Genomic DNA, 13,970 nt, shown 5'->3' with positions numbered 1-13,970 from the left:
ATATGAAGAAAAACGTCTTCACCCTGAGGGTGGTAAGTGTCTGGAATTCACCACCAGAAATGATGCTGGAGGCAGAAGCCCTCAACTCATTTAAAATGTACCTGGACATGCACCAGGAGTGGTGTAACCTGCAAGACTACGGACCTGGTGCTGGAAAAGGGGATTAGATTGGGTGGCTATTTGTTTGGCCGGTGCAGCCATTATAGGCTTAATGTCCTCCTTCTGTGCTGTAATTGTTCTATGGTACCTTTACATCCAGTGAACTTGGAGTGCAACCTAGTTTCAGGACCAGTGACCATAGGGATTGTCCCTAGTTTGCCTGTGGACAGGGTTGACCTGTTCCTAAGTAATGATCTTGCGGTTCGTCCCCAGTAGTGAAAGAGAGTCTGATGGAGGTCAGAGAGACAGGTCAGTGACAGGAGACAGTCCCCTACAGTTCCCCTGAATGTGTAGTGAATCGGGCCATGGCCAAACCAGCTACCCCAGAGGAGACTGAATCAGAACTACAGACAGATGACCATGTGGTCTGCCTGTCTGAAACTTTCTTTGGAAAGTTCGAAGACGCAGGGAATGGATTAAATGGATCTTCCCTAGCTGAGGCTCAGCTAGCCAACCCAGTATTGAGAAAATTAGCACAGGCTGTCCAGAGTGAAATTGAAGCAGAGGGCATCCCTGATTGCTACTATTTAAAGAATGAGGGACTGATGAGGAAGCGGAGCTCTCCTCACAGACCAGAGGACAAAGAGTGGACAGTGGTTCACCAGTTAGTGGTGCCGCAGTGGTAGCGGAGAGAAAGATTGAGAATGTCCCATGAGTTGACAATGGCTGTACATGTCAAACAAAAGAACAAAGAACAGTACAGCACAAGAACAGGCCATTCGGCCCTCTCAGCCTGCGCCGATCTTGATGCCTGTCTGCGGGAAGTGCACCCAACTCCAGCTCCTCGAGAACTGCGTTAGGGAACTGGAGCTGGAGCTGGATGAACTTCGGATCATTCGGGAGGCGGAGGGGGTTATTGAGAGGAGTTATAGGGAGGTAGTCACACCTCAGGTAAAATAAGTAGGTAGATGGGTTACCGTCAAGGGAAGGAGAGGGAACCAGCAGGCAGTGCAGGGATCCCCTGTGGCCGTTTCCCTCAACAACAGGTATACCGTTTTGGATACTGTTGGGGGGGGGTACTTACCAGGGGTAAGCAATGGGGTACAGGTCTCTGGCACAGAGTCTGTCCCTGTTGCTCAGAAGGGAAGGGGGAAGAGGAGCAGAGCATTAGTCATTGGGGACTCCATAGTTAGGGGAACAGATAGGAGGTTCTGTGGGAACGAGAGAGACTCACGGTTGGTGTGTTGCCTCCCAGGTGCCAAAGTTCGTGATGTCTCGGATCGTGTTTTTGGGATCCTTAAGGGGGACGGGGAGCAGCCCCAAGTCGTGGTCCACATAGGCACCAACGACATAGGTAGGAAGAGAGATGGGGATGTAAGGCAGAGATTCAGGGAGCGAGGGTGGAAGCTTAGAGCGAGAACAAACAGAGTTGTTATCTCTGGGTTGTTGCCCGTGCCACGTGATAGCGAAGCGAGGAATAGGGAGAGAGAGGAGTTGAACACGTGGCTGCAGGGATGGTGTAGGAGGGAGGGTTTTGGTTTCCTGGATAATTGGGGCTCTTTCTGGGGTAGGTGGGACCTCTACAAACAGGATGGTCTTCACCTGAACCAGAGGGTACCAATATCCTGGGGGGGGAGATTTGCTAGTGTTCTTCGGGGGGGTTTAAACTAATTCAGCAGGGGGATGGGAACCTAAATTGTAGTTCCAGTGTACAGGATGTTGAGAGTAGTGAGGTCAGGGATAAGGTTACAAGGACGCAAGAGGGCACTGGCAAGCAAGAACTTGGTTTAAAGTGTGTCTACTTCAATGCCAGGAGCATCCGGAATAAGGTAGGTGAGCTTGCAGCATGGGTTGGTACCTGGGATCTCGATGTTGTGGCCATTTCGGAGACATGGGTAAAGCAGGGACAGGAATGGATGTTGCAGGTTCCGGGATTTAGATGTTTCAGTAAGAACAGAGAAGATGGTAAAAGGGGGGGGGTGTGGCAGTGTTAATCAAGGAGAGTATTACAGCGGCAGAAAGGACGTTTGAGGACTCGTCTACTGAGGTAGTATGGGCCGAGGTTAGAAACAGGAGAGGAGAGGTCACCCTGTTGGGAGTTTTCTATAGACCTCTGAATAGTTCCAGAGATGTAGAGGAAAGGATAGCGAAGATGATTCTCGACAGGAGCGAGAGTAACAGGGTAGTTGTTATGGGGGACTTTAACTTTCCAAATATTGACTGGAAATACTATAGTTCGAGTACTTTAGATGGGTCAGTTTTTGTCCAGTGTGTGCAGGAGGGTTTTCTGACACAGTATGTAGACAGGCCAACCAGGGGCGATGCCACATTGGATTTGGTACTGGGTAATGAACCCGGCCAGGTGTTAGATTTAGATGTGGGTGAGCACTTTGGTGATAGTGATCACAATTCGGTTAGGTTTACCTTAGCGATGGGCAGGGACAGGTATATACCGCAGGGCAAGAATTATAGCTGGGGGAAAGAAAATTATGATGCGATTACGCAAGATTTAGGATGGGGAGGATGGGGAAGGAAACTGCAGGGGATGGGCACAATCGAAATGTGGAGCTTATTCAAGGAGCAGCTACTGCGTGTCCTTGATAAGTATGTACCTGTGAGGCAGGGAGGAAGTTGTCGAGCGAGGGAGCCGTGGTTTACTAAAGAAGTTGAAGTGCTTGTCAAGAGGAAGAAGGCGGCTTATGTTAGGATGAGACGTGAAGGCTCAGTTAGGGCGCTTGAGAGTCACAAGCTAGCCAGGAAGGATCTAAAGGGAGAGATAAGAAGAGCAAGGAGAGGACACGAGAAGTCATTGGCGGATAGGATCAAAGAAAACCCTAAGGCTTTCTATAGGTATATCAGGAGTAAAAGAATGACTAGAGTTAGATTAGGGCCAATCAAGGATAGTAGTGGGAAGTTGTGTGTGGAATCAGAGGAGATAGGGGAAGCGTTAAATGAATATTTTGCGTCAGTATTTACAGTAGAGAAAGAAAATGTTGTCGAGGAGAATACTGAGATACAGACTACTAGGCTAGATGGGATTGAGGTTCACAAGGAGGAGGTGTTAGCAATTTTGGAAAGTGTGAAAATAGATAAGTCCCCTGGGCCAGATGGGATTTATCCTAGGATTCTCTGGGAAGCCAGGGAGGAGATTGCAGAGCCTTTGTCCTTGATCTTTATGTCGTCATTGTCGACAGGAATAGTGCCGGAAGACTGGAGGATAGCAAATGTTGTCCCCTTGTTCAAGAAGGGGAGTAGAGACAGCCCTGGTAATTATAGACCTATGATCCTTACTTCGGTTGTGGGTAAAATGTTGGAAAAGGTTATAAGAGATAGGATTTATAATCATCTTGAAAAGAATAAGTTGATTAGCGATAGTCAGCACGGTTTTGTGAAGGGTAGGTCGTGCCTCACAAACCTTATTGAGTTTTTTGAGAAGGTGACCAAACAGGTGGATGAGGGTAAAGCCGTGGATGTGGTGTATATGGATTTCAGTAAGGCGTTTGATAAGGTTCCCCACGGTAGGCTATTGCAGAAAATATGCAAGTATGGGATTGAAGGTGATTTAGTGCTTTGGATCAGAAATTGGCTAGCTGAAAGAAGACAGAGGGTGGTGGTTGATGGCAAATGTTCATCCTGGAGTTTAGTTACTAGTGGTGTACTGCAAGGATCTGTTTTGGGGCCACTGCTGTTTGTCATTTTTATAAATGACCTGGATGAGGGTGTAGAAGGGTGGGTTAGTAAATTTGCGGATGACACGAAGGTCGGTGGAGTTGTGGATAGTGCCGAAGGATGTTGTAGGTTACAGAGGGACATAGATAGGCTGCAGAGATGGGCGGAGAGATGGCAAATGGAGTTTAATGCGGAAAAGTGTGAGGTGATTCACTTTGGAAGGAGTAACAGGAATGCAGAGTACTGGGCTCATGGGAAGATTCTTGATAGTGTAGATGAGCAGAGAGATCTTGGTGTCCAGGTACATAAATCCTTGAAAGTTGCCACCCAGGTTAATAGGGCTGTTAAGAAGGCATATGGTGTGTTAGCTTTTATTAGTAGGGGGATCGAGTTTCGGAGCCACGAGGTCATGCTGCAGCTGTACAAAACTCTGGTGCGGCCGCACCTGGAGTATTGCGTGCAGTTCTGGTCACCGCATTATAGGAAGGATGTGGAAGCTTTGGAAAGGGTGCAGAGGAGATTTACTAGGTTGTTGCCTGGTATGGAGGGAAGGTCTTACGAGGAAAGGCTGAGGGACTTGAGGTTGTTTTCGTTATAGAGAAGGAGGAGAAGAGGTGACTTAATAGAGACATATAAGATAATCAGAGGGTTAGATAGGGTGGATAGTGAGAGTCTTTTTCCTCGGATGGTGATGGCAAACACGAGGGGACATAGCTTTAAGTTGAGGGGTGATAGATATAGGACAGATGTCAGAGGTAGTTTCTTTACTCAGAGAGTAGTAAGGGCGTGGAACGCCCTGCCTGCAACAGTAGTAGACTCGCCAACTTTAAGGGCATTTAAGTGGTCATTGGATAGACATATGGATGAAAATGGAATAATGTAGGTCAGATGGTTTCACAGGTCGGCGCAACATCGAGGGCCGAAGGGCCTGTACTGCACTGTAATGTTCTATGTTCTATGTTCTAAACTAAAACCTTCTGCACTTCCGGGGCCCAGATCCCTCTATTCTCATCTTATTCATGTATTTGTCAAGATGCCTCTTAAACATCGCTATCGCACCTGCTTCCACAACCTCCCCCGGCAGCAAGTTCCAGGCACTCACCACCCTCTGTGTAAAGAACTTGACTCGCACATCCCCTCTAAACTTTGCCCCTCGCACCTTAAACCAATGTCCCCTAGTAACTGACTCTACATCCGTGGAAAAAGCTTCTGACTATCCACTCTGTCCATGTCACTCAGAACTTTGTAAACCTCTATCATGTCGCCCCTCCACCTATGTCGTTCCAGTGAAAACTGTCAGTATATGAAAAATCAAAGCCCGCATAAAACAGCAGTTTGACTGGCCAAACCTTCACAAAGATGTAATGGGGAACTGTCGGACTTGCAACATGTGCCAGGTTGAGGGGAAGCCCCAACCTCCAGTGACATTTGCACCCTGAATTCCTGTACTGGCGTTTGGAGGCTCCTCCAGCAGAGGGCTGGTGAATTGTAAGGGGCCCATGCCGAGAACAAAAGGGTACAGACAGGCATAGGCCTGGCAGAGAATTAGAGAGGGGACTAAAAGGACAAAGAGGACATGTTAAAGGATTTCCCCCTGAAAACTTCGACCATCCAGTCAGCCAACCCTGAAATGTTGTGACAATTCGACCCACATGCTCCTATATAAATGCAGACAAACAAAGAATCCTACCAGTGTTGCTAACAGCATTTTCAGAAACCTACAGAGACAAAGAAAGTCCTCAAGCGGGCAGAGAAACAATAAGGGTGATGCCTCACCTCGTCGAAGTGCCGCAGGGGAGTGCAGTGGACTTTGGAGAAATACCTGCAAGCAGGAATGTCCCAGAGGACAAAGGGAAGAGTATCAAAGAATCCACCCCCACAGTCAGGAGAAGAGGGAACCAACAATACCCTGAAGTGAGCAGCATTGGCATGACTCACCAGAGCACTGAAAGTGAGATCAGAGTGGATCAGCACACTGCTGACTCCCATCATCAGAATTCCAACCCCGAGCTGAATCAATCTAACCATCCCCCTGTAAACCCCAACAGGAACAAAGACAGCCATGGCAATCATGGACATGTGCAAACACCAAACCTCCCCAAAAATCATCCGCTTATTGGGATTCCTCGTCCCAACTTATTGTAAGCTGATCTTAAAGAAATGTTAAACCCTTTTTGGGCAACACATAACTATCTCAGACCCACCTCAAGAAAAAAGGGGCAGTTCAGAGCAGCAGCGCTGCAAGAAAAAGACCAGAGATCTGAACAGCTGAAAACATGGTTGCACATTTGCATTCAGAGAGACAGTTGAATGGAGAGACAATGGAAGTGATCATTGATTCAATTAACAAGATTGGTCTGAGCAATGGTGATAATCAACATTCTTTGCCTGAGTAAGAGCTCGAACTCCATCCCTCCTCACCCCACCACACAACCGACCCCCCACTGCACCCTCACCCCACCACACAACCCCCACCCCCCCACGCCCCCTCACCCCACCACACAACCCCCCTCCCCACCACTCCCCCTCACCCCACCACACAACCACCCCCCAACCCCGCTCACCCAACCACACAACTCCCCTCACCCCACCACACAACCCCCCTCCCCCCCACACCCTTTGATTAAACCAGCCCCATTAATACCACTACCTTCATTCAATAAATCGTTCAGCAGGGCTCTTGTGGATTGCATTGGACCCCCGCCTACGACTAAGTTGGGTCATAGATATCTCCTGATCATCATGGATTTGTCCACCTGATTTCCAGAGGCAGCATCATTGAAGAAGATCACAGCAAAAGTTGTCATTGAGAAGTTGGCCCAGTTTTTCACTAGGTATGGGTTTCCAAAAGAAATTCTGTCTAACCAGGAGCCAAATTTCATGCCTGGTATATTTCAGGAGGTCATGTGTAATTTAGGAATGAAGCAGTTCAAATCATCTGTTTATCACCCACAGTCCCAAGGTGCTTTATAAGTTACATCAAACCCTAAAGATGATGATTAGTTCTTATTGTTTTGAATATCTCCAGGATTGGGATAAAGGGATATCATTTTTGTTATTCGCAACCAGGGATCTGCCAAATATGTCGACTCATTTTAGTCCCTTCAAATTGATCTATGTTTATGTGGTTAGGGGCCCCCTTAAACTCATTCAGGAGAGATGTTTTGCACAGCAGAAAGAAACTACCATGCTGGATTATGTGTCAAAGCTCCAAGAAAGGCTTGTGCAGTGGCCAGAGAACATCTCAAGGCATCTCAGCGGGTGAGGAAAGCACAATCAGATAGAACAATAGCAATTGTGACATTGTTGTTGGTCATTATGATGTCTCAATGATGCAGGCCGGCCGCATTGTCAATAGTCACTCGAGAAAGAAATGTTGTCCTGGTATAACTGATCAACCTGCCTGCAATCCATGTAGTTCACAAGTTATGATTGGACCTGAACCCCTGTAATAATGCTGTATAAGGGAGATATTACAAGATCAGACTCCCATTGCTGTGGAGCTGATAAGGGACTGGCACACAGATAGTCAGTGCATCCTCTCCAGAACCGAAATTCATACAATTTACCCTTAAATCTGTATTAGTTATCATTACCTTTCTGAAAAAGATTTCTAAAAGCAATTAAACAATCTCAGCAGAAATAACCAAATCAATCAAATGCAAGGACACCCTCATCAGTGAGGTCATTACCTGCAAGGTCATGTGACAGCTCAAGGCACAAGACATCACAATGAACTTTGTGACGTCACCAAAGCAGGAAATGATAACTCCATAAGTTTTACAAATAAAGTTGTCAGTTGCTTGGTTACGCAGCAGTTCAACTTTGTGTTTGACTGCGAGGAGAAGGAGGGAGCCAGTTTTGAATAGAAATCTTTTTGAAACAAGCAACCAAACTCTTGAAAATATTCAATTATTTCAATACCATCGAAGAAGAAATCTACAAAGAAAAGTCTGCAAAGGACTAACAACAGTGTGTGTTGAAAAACAACATAAAGAGCAAAAGAACGGATCAACAACATAACAACACCAGTACTCAGCATCATTTGTGAGTAAATTCAGAAAGATCTGTGTTGTGTATTTATCACTCAGGTGCATGGTCTGAAACCATAGGTTTCAAACAGATTTTATTTGCACTGAGATAAATTTATAAAGAACACAAGAACAACAAATTTAGGCGGTATTTCCAAAAAGAACTGGGAATTAGACAACTATTTTTGGATATTTCTATCATTACCAGCCAGTTAGGAGGCAAAAGAAATTCAGAAAATCAACTGATAACAAGAACAAAGTCAACATCATCAGCAAGGAGCTAAAGACTCTGAGCCAAAAGTGTATTAATCACCAACAAAAAAAGTTCTATATTAAAGGACAAGAGAAATATTTGAGTTCCACCAAAATGGTCATGAACAGATTGCAATGCTCATTGAGCATGATTATGAACTTGCTTTCTGATCACAATGAGTTTGTGAAACTCAGATTCTCTCAGTCACTACGGAAACTAGGATGCATCAATCACCAACTAGTACTTACATTCTGTCATAAGTACATTACCAAAAATAAATTGCCAGCAGAACAACACACTGCCTTACTAATGGCTATAACATGTATCATACAAGACAACATTGAAGACTTAGACAAATCACTGGCTAAAAAGCTGATAAAATTAGCTTTGAAGGACACGACCGGTTCGGAGCATGTGATGAATGAACATCGAGAGGCAGCAAGTAGCCTCGTGGTTAGTCTGGGTGCCAAGTTTCCCATTGACATTTTCAACAAGATACAGTCAGTGTTCAAGTCTCGGCCACAAACATATTTCTACATGGTGCTGACAATGGCGAGGCTGTGTAGAGCAAACGTGTATTGCACTGTACCCCTGTTAAAACCTGTCTTCAAAACTATGCTCCTCATGCTTCCAAAAGTGACAGATGGGGAAATGAAGTGGGCTTTCTGTGTTGCTTTGGGGGTTTTTAGTGAGAGCATTCTAGAATACCTCTCAAACACGGAGGAAACCCCAAAGCAGAGACTAAATAAGAAGATATTGCATAAGATATCTGATGCTTACGATTTACTTTTCAACTTTTGGCTGCCCATGAAAGAGCCCAAGGTGAGCATAGCAGTGATGGAAACAGTAGACCCGATAATCCACTTACTGCCTCATGACAAACTGAAGAAGGAGCTCCCCAACTTAATTACAAACATTCTCTCCATGTACCAGGGAACTTGCCCTGATCCTCGTGTCACTAAAGGTCTGTGCAGTGTACTTCGCACTGCCCTAGAATTGAACAGTGAAGTAATCGTGACGCAACTGCAGAGTCTGCAGAACAGTTTACACAAACACATCTGCATCGTGATGGAACAACCCATCAACCCATCTTCTGAGAAGCAACTATATGAAATCCTTTGCTGCTTCAGAGTTCTAGCTCCAGCCTTTACTGACCAGATCCTAGATTTCCTTCAGATGCAACTGGCAATTGATAATGACCAAGTTCAACTTGGGACACTGGTTGTGCTGATTTATCTTATTGAGAATGTCCCATCAAACATGGAAAGTGGGAAGAATCAGATTATGACCAGCCTACAACGATCATTTTCATCTGAGAGTAACAGAGTGAAGGGACTACTTGCCAAGTTACTATACACAATGGCCAGTCACAATTACCTGGAGCTAGAAGGAGGAAAGGAAATGGTGGAATTTATCATCCAACAGTGTGCTCTGCCCATGGAGGAGAATGAGAACAGAGAAATCAAAGAGCAGCTCAGAAACTATCTGGTGGATGTTGTTACGGATAATGATTTACGCAGACTGTATGAAACTTTGATCAAAAAGCTGACAACAACTTTAACAATTGACAATGTTCTCTGGGAATACCTTTTGGAATTTGTGATGACAATCAAGTACACAGAGGCCTTCACAACAGTCTGTAATGTCTTAGTAAATCTCGGAAGAAAGAAACTGAATGCTGAGATGACAGAATTTGTTCTCATGTCTGAAGACCATCCAAATCTTCCTAATCCTCGTACATTGTTTACCCGTCTATTGACAGTATCTTCTTCTCTGTATCAGGGAAAAGACAGAGGTGCTGCTGCTCTGAATTTGCTACACATCCTGGGAAAGAACATCCACCCAGCAGCAATGAGAGTATGGGACAAGGAACTGCCAACTTTAGTTGATTTTCTGTGGGAGAATTCAGAGCATTCCAATCTGCAGAATGATTGGGAAGAAAAACTGTTGGTGCTTTTGTCCCAAACTCTGGACGCAATTGCAGAGGAGACGTGGATCATCCAGCTCATTGTAGAAATGACCAAGCAAGTTCACATGTATCATCTTTCTCCCCTGGAGAAGGGTTTTCTGTACAAGTGTTTGGGAAGAGCGCTCCAAATGACCCAGGATAAAGTTATCGTTAAAAAAAGCCTTAAGGAAATGATACAGAGTGTTCAGCAAAATGAAGATGCCGAGAGAGACGGGGTAGCCTCTGGCATTGGTAACTGTGCTTTAACCCACTTAGACACCACGCTCAGTGTGCTGAAGGATTTCACCAACTTAAAAACCTCTAAGACAACAAGTATCTTCCACCTGATTAAGAACCAAGGTGATGACGAAATAATAAAAGTGAAAAGCATGCTCATTTTATGCTATGGGCAAATAATATCACATTGCCCTGGTGATCTCATTCTGCCCAGAATAGAAACAGAAATTCTCCTCAATGTGCTGAGCAATTATAACCTGAAGATATTTGGACACAAAGTTGAGGTGAAGGACTTGACACTTAAATTAAATTTGATCAAGGCAGTGATGCTGTTGGCCAATGTTATCCATCCCAATGAAGAGCACACTTCCTACACTCTCACCAGAAAGGCAGAATTGCTGAGCTGCATGCAGGAGTTGATCATGGCTGAACCAACAGAGACATTGACCACTTCAGTTCAAAAGTCTGCCATAGATGCCTGTACATCCCTCCTAAAACTGGAGCCTTCATTTGATGTTAACAGTGAGCTGATTACTGTTTGTGTCAACAGTGTCTTCAACTTGCCAGCTTTGGAGCCCTGCAGTGTCAATGAAAGTACAAATATGGACATTGTAGAGAGACAGAAACTTTACAGTGAGACACTGGCTTCTCTGCAGCAATTTCTGAAGCAATGCCTTGTATTGGATTTGTCTCCTGATGGGCTTCAAGCTCTATTTAAGAACATGGAGACTGGAATCCAATCCACAAAGGAGCATGACCGAGAAACAGCAATGGAGACCACTTTACAGCTGGTGACATTTTATCTGAATAACTTTGACATGAGCAAGAAGGTTCCATCCCATGATGTTGTGACTATTATTGGATGTGTCACACTTCAATGTGCAGATCCATCGCATGTTGTAAGGGAATCGGCGATTAAAAGTTTGTATGTATTAGTTTATATCCAATTACATCTTGAAGGGTTTCCTATGGGTCATCAAGATAAGGAAGTGGAGCACCTGAAAACCATCAAAGTCGGGTTAAATGAACTAAGCGATCAGGCCTTCTTTCAAACGTGCACCGATGTTGGGAATGTTTTATCCAAACACATAGCTAATGATCAGTTGGACACTCTACTCTTCACTATCTTTAATGGACTAACAGACAAGCAATGGAATGTTTCCTATGCAGCCTCCATTGTCACAAATGTCCTCATTAAAAAACGTGGAGCCAGTCTGGCAGACATTCCTGGAACAATCAAAGTGTTGTACAGTCACTTACACTCAATTACTGAGCCACGGGTGACACGCGCAGTGACTTATTCCATCTCCATTCTAGCGTCACACAATGTGCCAGCAGTTTTGTCCACACTCCTCACTTACCCTGTTCCATTTGACAGACACATCAGCTCCATCTGGAAATCACTACTGAGAGGGAAGACACTAGCCACAGCCACAATTAAATATTTACTGGACAACTTAAAGTCATTGTACGATGGCAGCAGTGATTCCCATGCTAAAAGTGCTAAAGGTTCAGCAACTCAGCAGCGATTAGTTGGTCTATGTGCTCTTCGTGAAGTGGTGTGTGACCCTGACTCTGGGCAAGTGATTAACAGTCTATATCCCCAGTTAGTCAGCAACCTTCTAATACATCTCAGCTTCAGTGTCTGGGTCAGGTTTCCTACCAACTTTCTCAACATTTCAAAGAACAGAACAACCTGCAGCCCATCTTTAAAACTAAATGAAGCTGATGCTTGTCACTATGCAGCCGAGATACTTCAAGCTGTCGTCACTAAGGGAAATGGTGATGCTGCAAACATGAGAGAAATGGAAGGATGGGACCTCATCATCAGTCCAAGAAAGCACCATGAGGGGGTAACACTGCTGGCAAGCACATTGACCGTGTGTGCTGCCCCTCAACTGAGCAGCATTGTGGAGGAACTCACTCCTTTCCTTGTCAGTACAGGCACAAGTCAGAGAATCACAATTGCTGCCTTCTTTGGGGAGCTATTAAAACATTCAGTGGTGTCGGACTTATTGCTGATGGATACACTTCTGGAGAGTTTGGTTCAATGCTTGATTGATGAGTCTCCTATTGTCCAGTGGCTCGCTCTGGTAGGATTGGGAAATGCAGCAATCGGAGCTTCACAAAAGATCGACAAATACAGCATTAAATTGTTGTCCATTATGATATCTATCATTGACCAGACGTCCCGACCCAAGAATCTCATTGCCGTTGAGGCAATGTCGAACATTTCCAAAATTCTAGATCAGCGACAGAATTATGAAAATCCCATTCTTGGCAATGTAGCAATTGTAATTCAACCTTACTTAGATCATCAACACGAGAAAGTGAGAGCTGCAGCATTTAACGTACTCAGGAAGCTGATCATATTTCGAGCTGTGGAAATAAATACTCCATTTATGGAAGACATCAAGTCCACCTTTTTCAGCTTGCTGCTGCATCTCAATGATGAGAACATTGAGGTTGTCAAAATCTGCAAATCATCCCTGAAATTCTTTGGTGCTAGAATGGAGTCAGAAAATATAGATAAAATGTTCCGAGACCTTTCATTTGAGGAGACCACCCTGGACTATGAGGAATATTTAAATAACGTCTCCAAGCACATTGGCAAAGACTTGCCCAACCAGGTCACCTTCTACATAAACAGCTGTGCTGTCTTCATCAGGAATGTGCTACCTGAGATCAGAAGTAACGCAGTCACATTTCTTGGGTTTCTCATGGACAATGCACCACCAGATTATTACAGATCACCCGCTGCAGATCAGATTTGTGATGATGTTATTGCCTTGCTGTCAGATCCCGTGCAACATGTGCGAATGAAAGCAGCCAAGGCAATACGATACCTCTGCATGTATTAGGGACTATCAGACTGAAATTACTTTCGCACATATGAATTAGGAGCAGAAGTAGGCCATTCGGCCCCTCAAGCCCTCTTCACCATTTAATAAGTTCATGGCCGATCAATTTGTTTCGAATTCCACACTCCCATCTATCCCCGATAGCCTTTGATTCCTTTGCCTAACAAGAATCTATCTACCTCCGCCTTAAAAATATTCAATGACCTGGTCTCCACCACCTTCTGAGGCAGAGAGTTTCAAAGTCACACAACCCTCTGAGAGAAAAAAGTTCTCCTCATCTCTGTCCCAAAAGGGCAATTTTAAAACAGTGCCTCCTAGTTCTGGACTCACCCATAAGGGGAAACATCCTTTCAACATCCACCTTGTCAAGACCGTTCAGGATCTTATATACTTCAATCAAGACTCCCCTCATTCTTCTAAACTCCAGTGAAAACAAGCCCTGCCCGTCCAACCTTTCCTCATAAGACAACCCACTCATTCCAGGTATCAATCTAGTAAACCTCCTCTGAACTGCCTCCAACGCATTTACATCCTTCCTTAAATAAGGAGACCAAAACTGCACACAGTCTTCGAGCTGTGGCCTCACCAATGCCCTGTATAACTGAAGAATAATGTCCTTACTTTTATTTTCAATTCCTCTTGTAATAAAGGATAGCATTCCATTAGCCTTCTTTATTATTTGCTGTACCTGCATACCTATCTTTTGTGATTCATGCAATCGAATTCCTAGATCCCTCTGCACCTTGGAATTCTGCAATCGTTCTCCGTTTAAGAAATACTCTGCATTTTGTTCTTCCTGCCAAAGTGAACAACTTCAAATTTTCCCACATTATACTCCATCTGCCAGATTTGTGTCCACTCCGTCAACCTAT

The 13,970-nt window shown here is 44.7% G+C and overlaps 1 protein-coding gene across 1 annotated transcript; it reads left to right on the top strand.

The window, feature by feature from the left end:
* Nucleotides 1-5,535: 5,535 nt before the first annotated feature.
* LOC137375505 (maestro heat-like repeat-containing protein family member 1) lies at nucleotides 5,536-13,098 on the top strand. Its single transcript, XM_068042877.1, has 4 exons — nucleotides 5,536-5,719; nucleotides 6,536-6,730; nucleotides 6,923-7,029; nucleotides 8,008-13,098. Exons 1-4 carry the CDS (start codon nucleotides 5,536-5,538, stop codon nucleotides 13,096-13,098), a joined length of 5,577 nt encoding a protein of 1,858 aa, XP_067898978.1.
* The last annotated feature ends 872 nt before the right edge of the window (nucleotides 13,099-13,970 follow it).

This window comes from Heterodontus francisci, chromosome 11 (genome assembly GCF_036365525.1).
Source record: "Heterodontus francisci isolate sHetFra1 chromosome 11, sHetFra1.hap1, whole genome shotgun sequence".
In the NCBI taxonomy this organism is placed as follows: Eukaryota; Metazoa; Chordata; class Chondrichthyes; order Heterodontiformes; family Heterodontidae; genus Heterodontus; species Heterodontus francisci.
The sequence above is the reverse complement of the archived record's forward strand: the minus strand, read 5'-3'. Positions and strand labels throughout refer to the sequence as shown.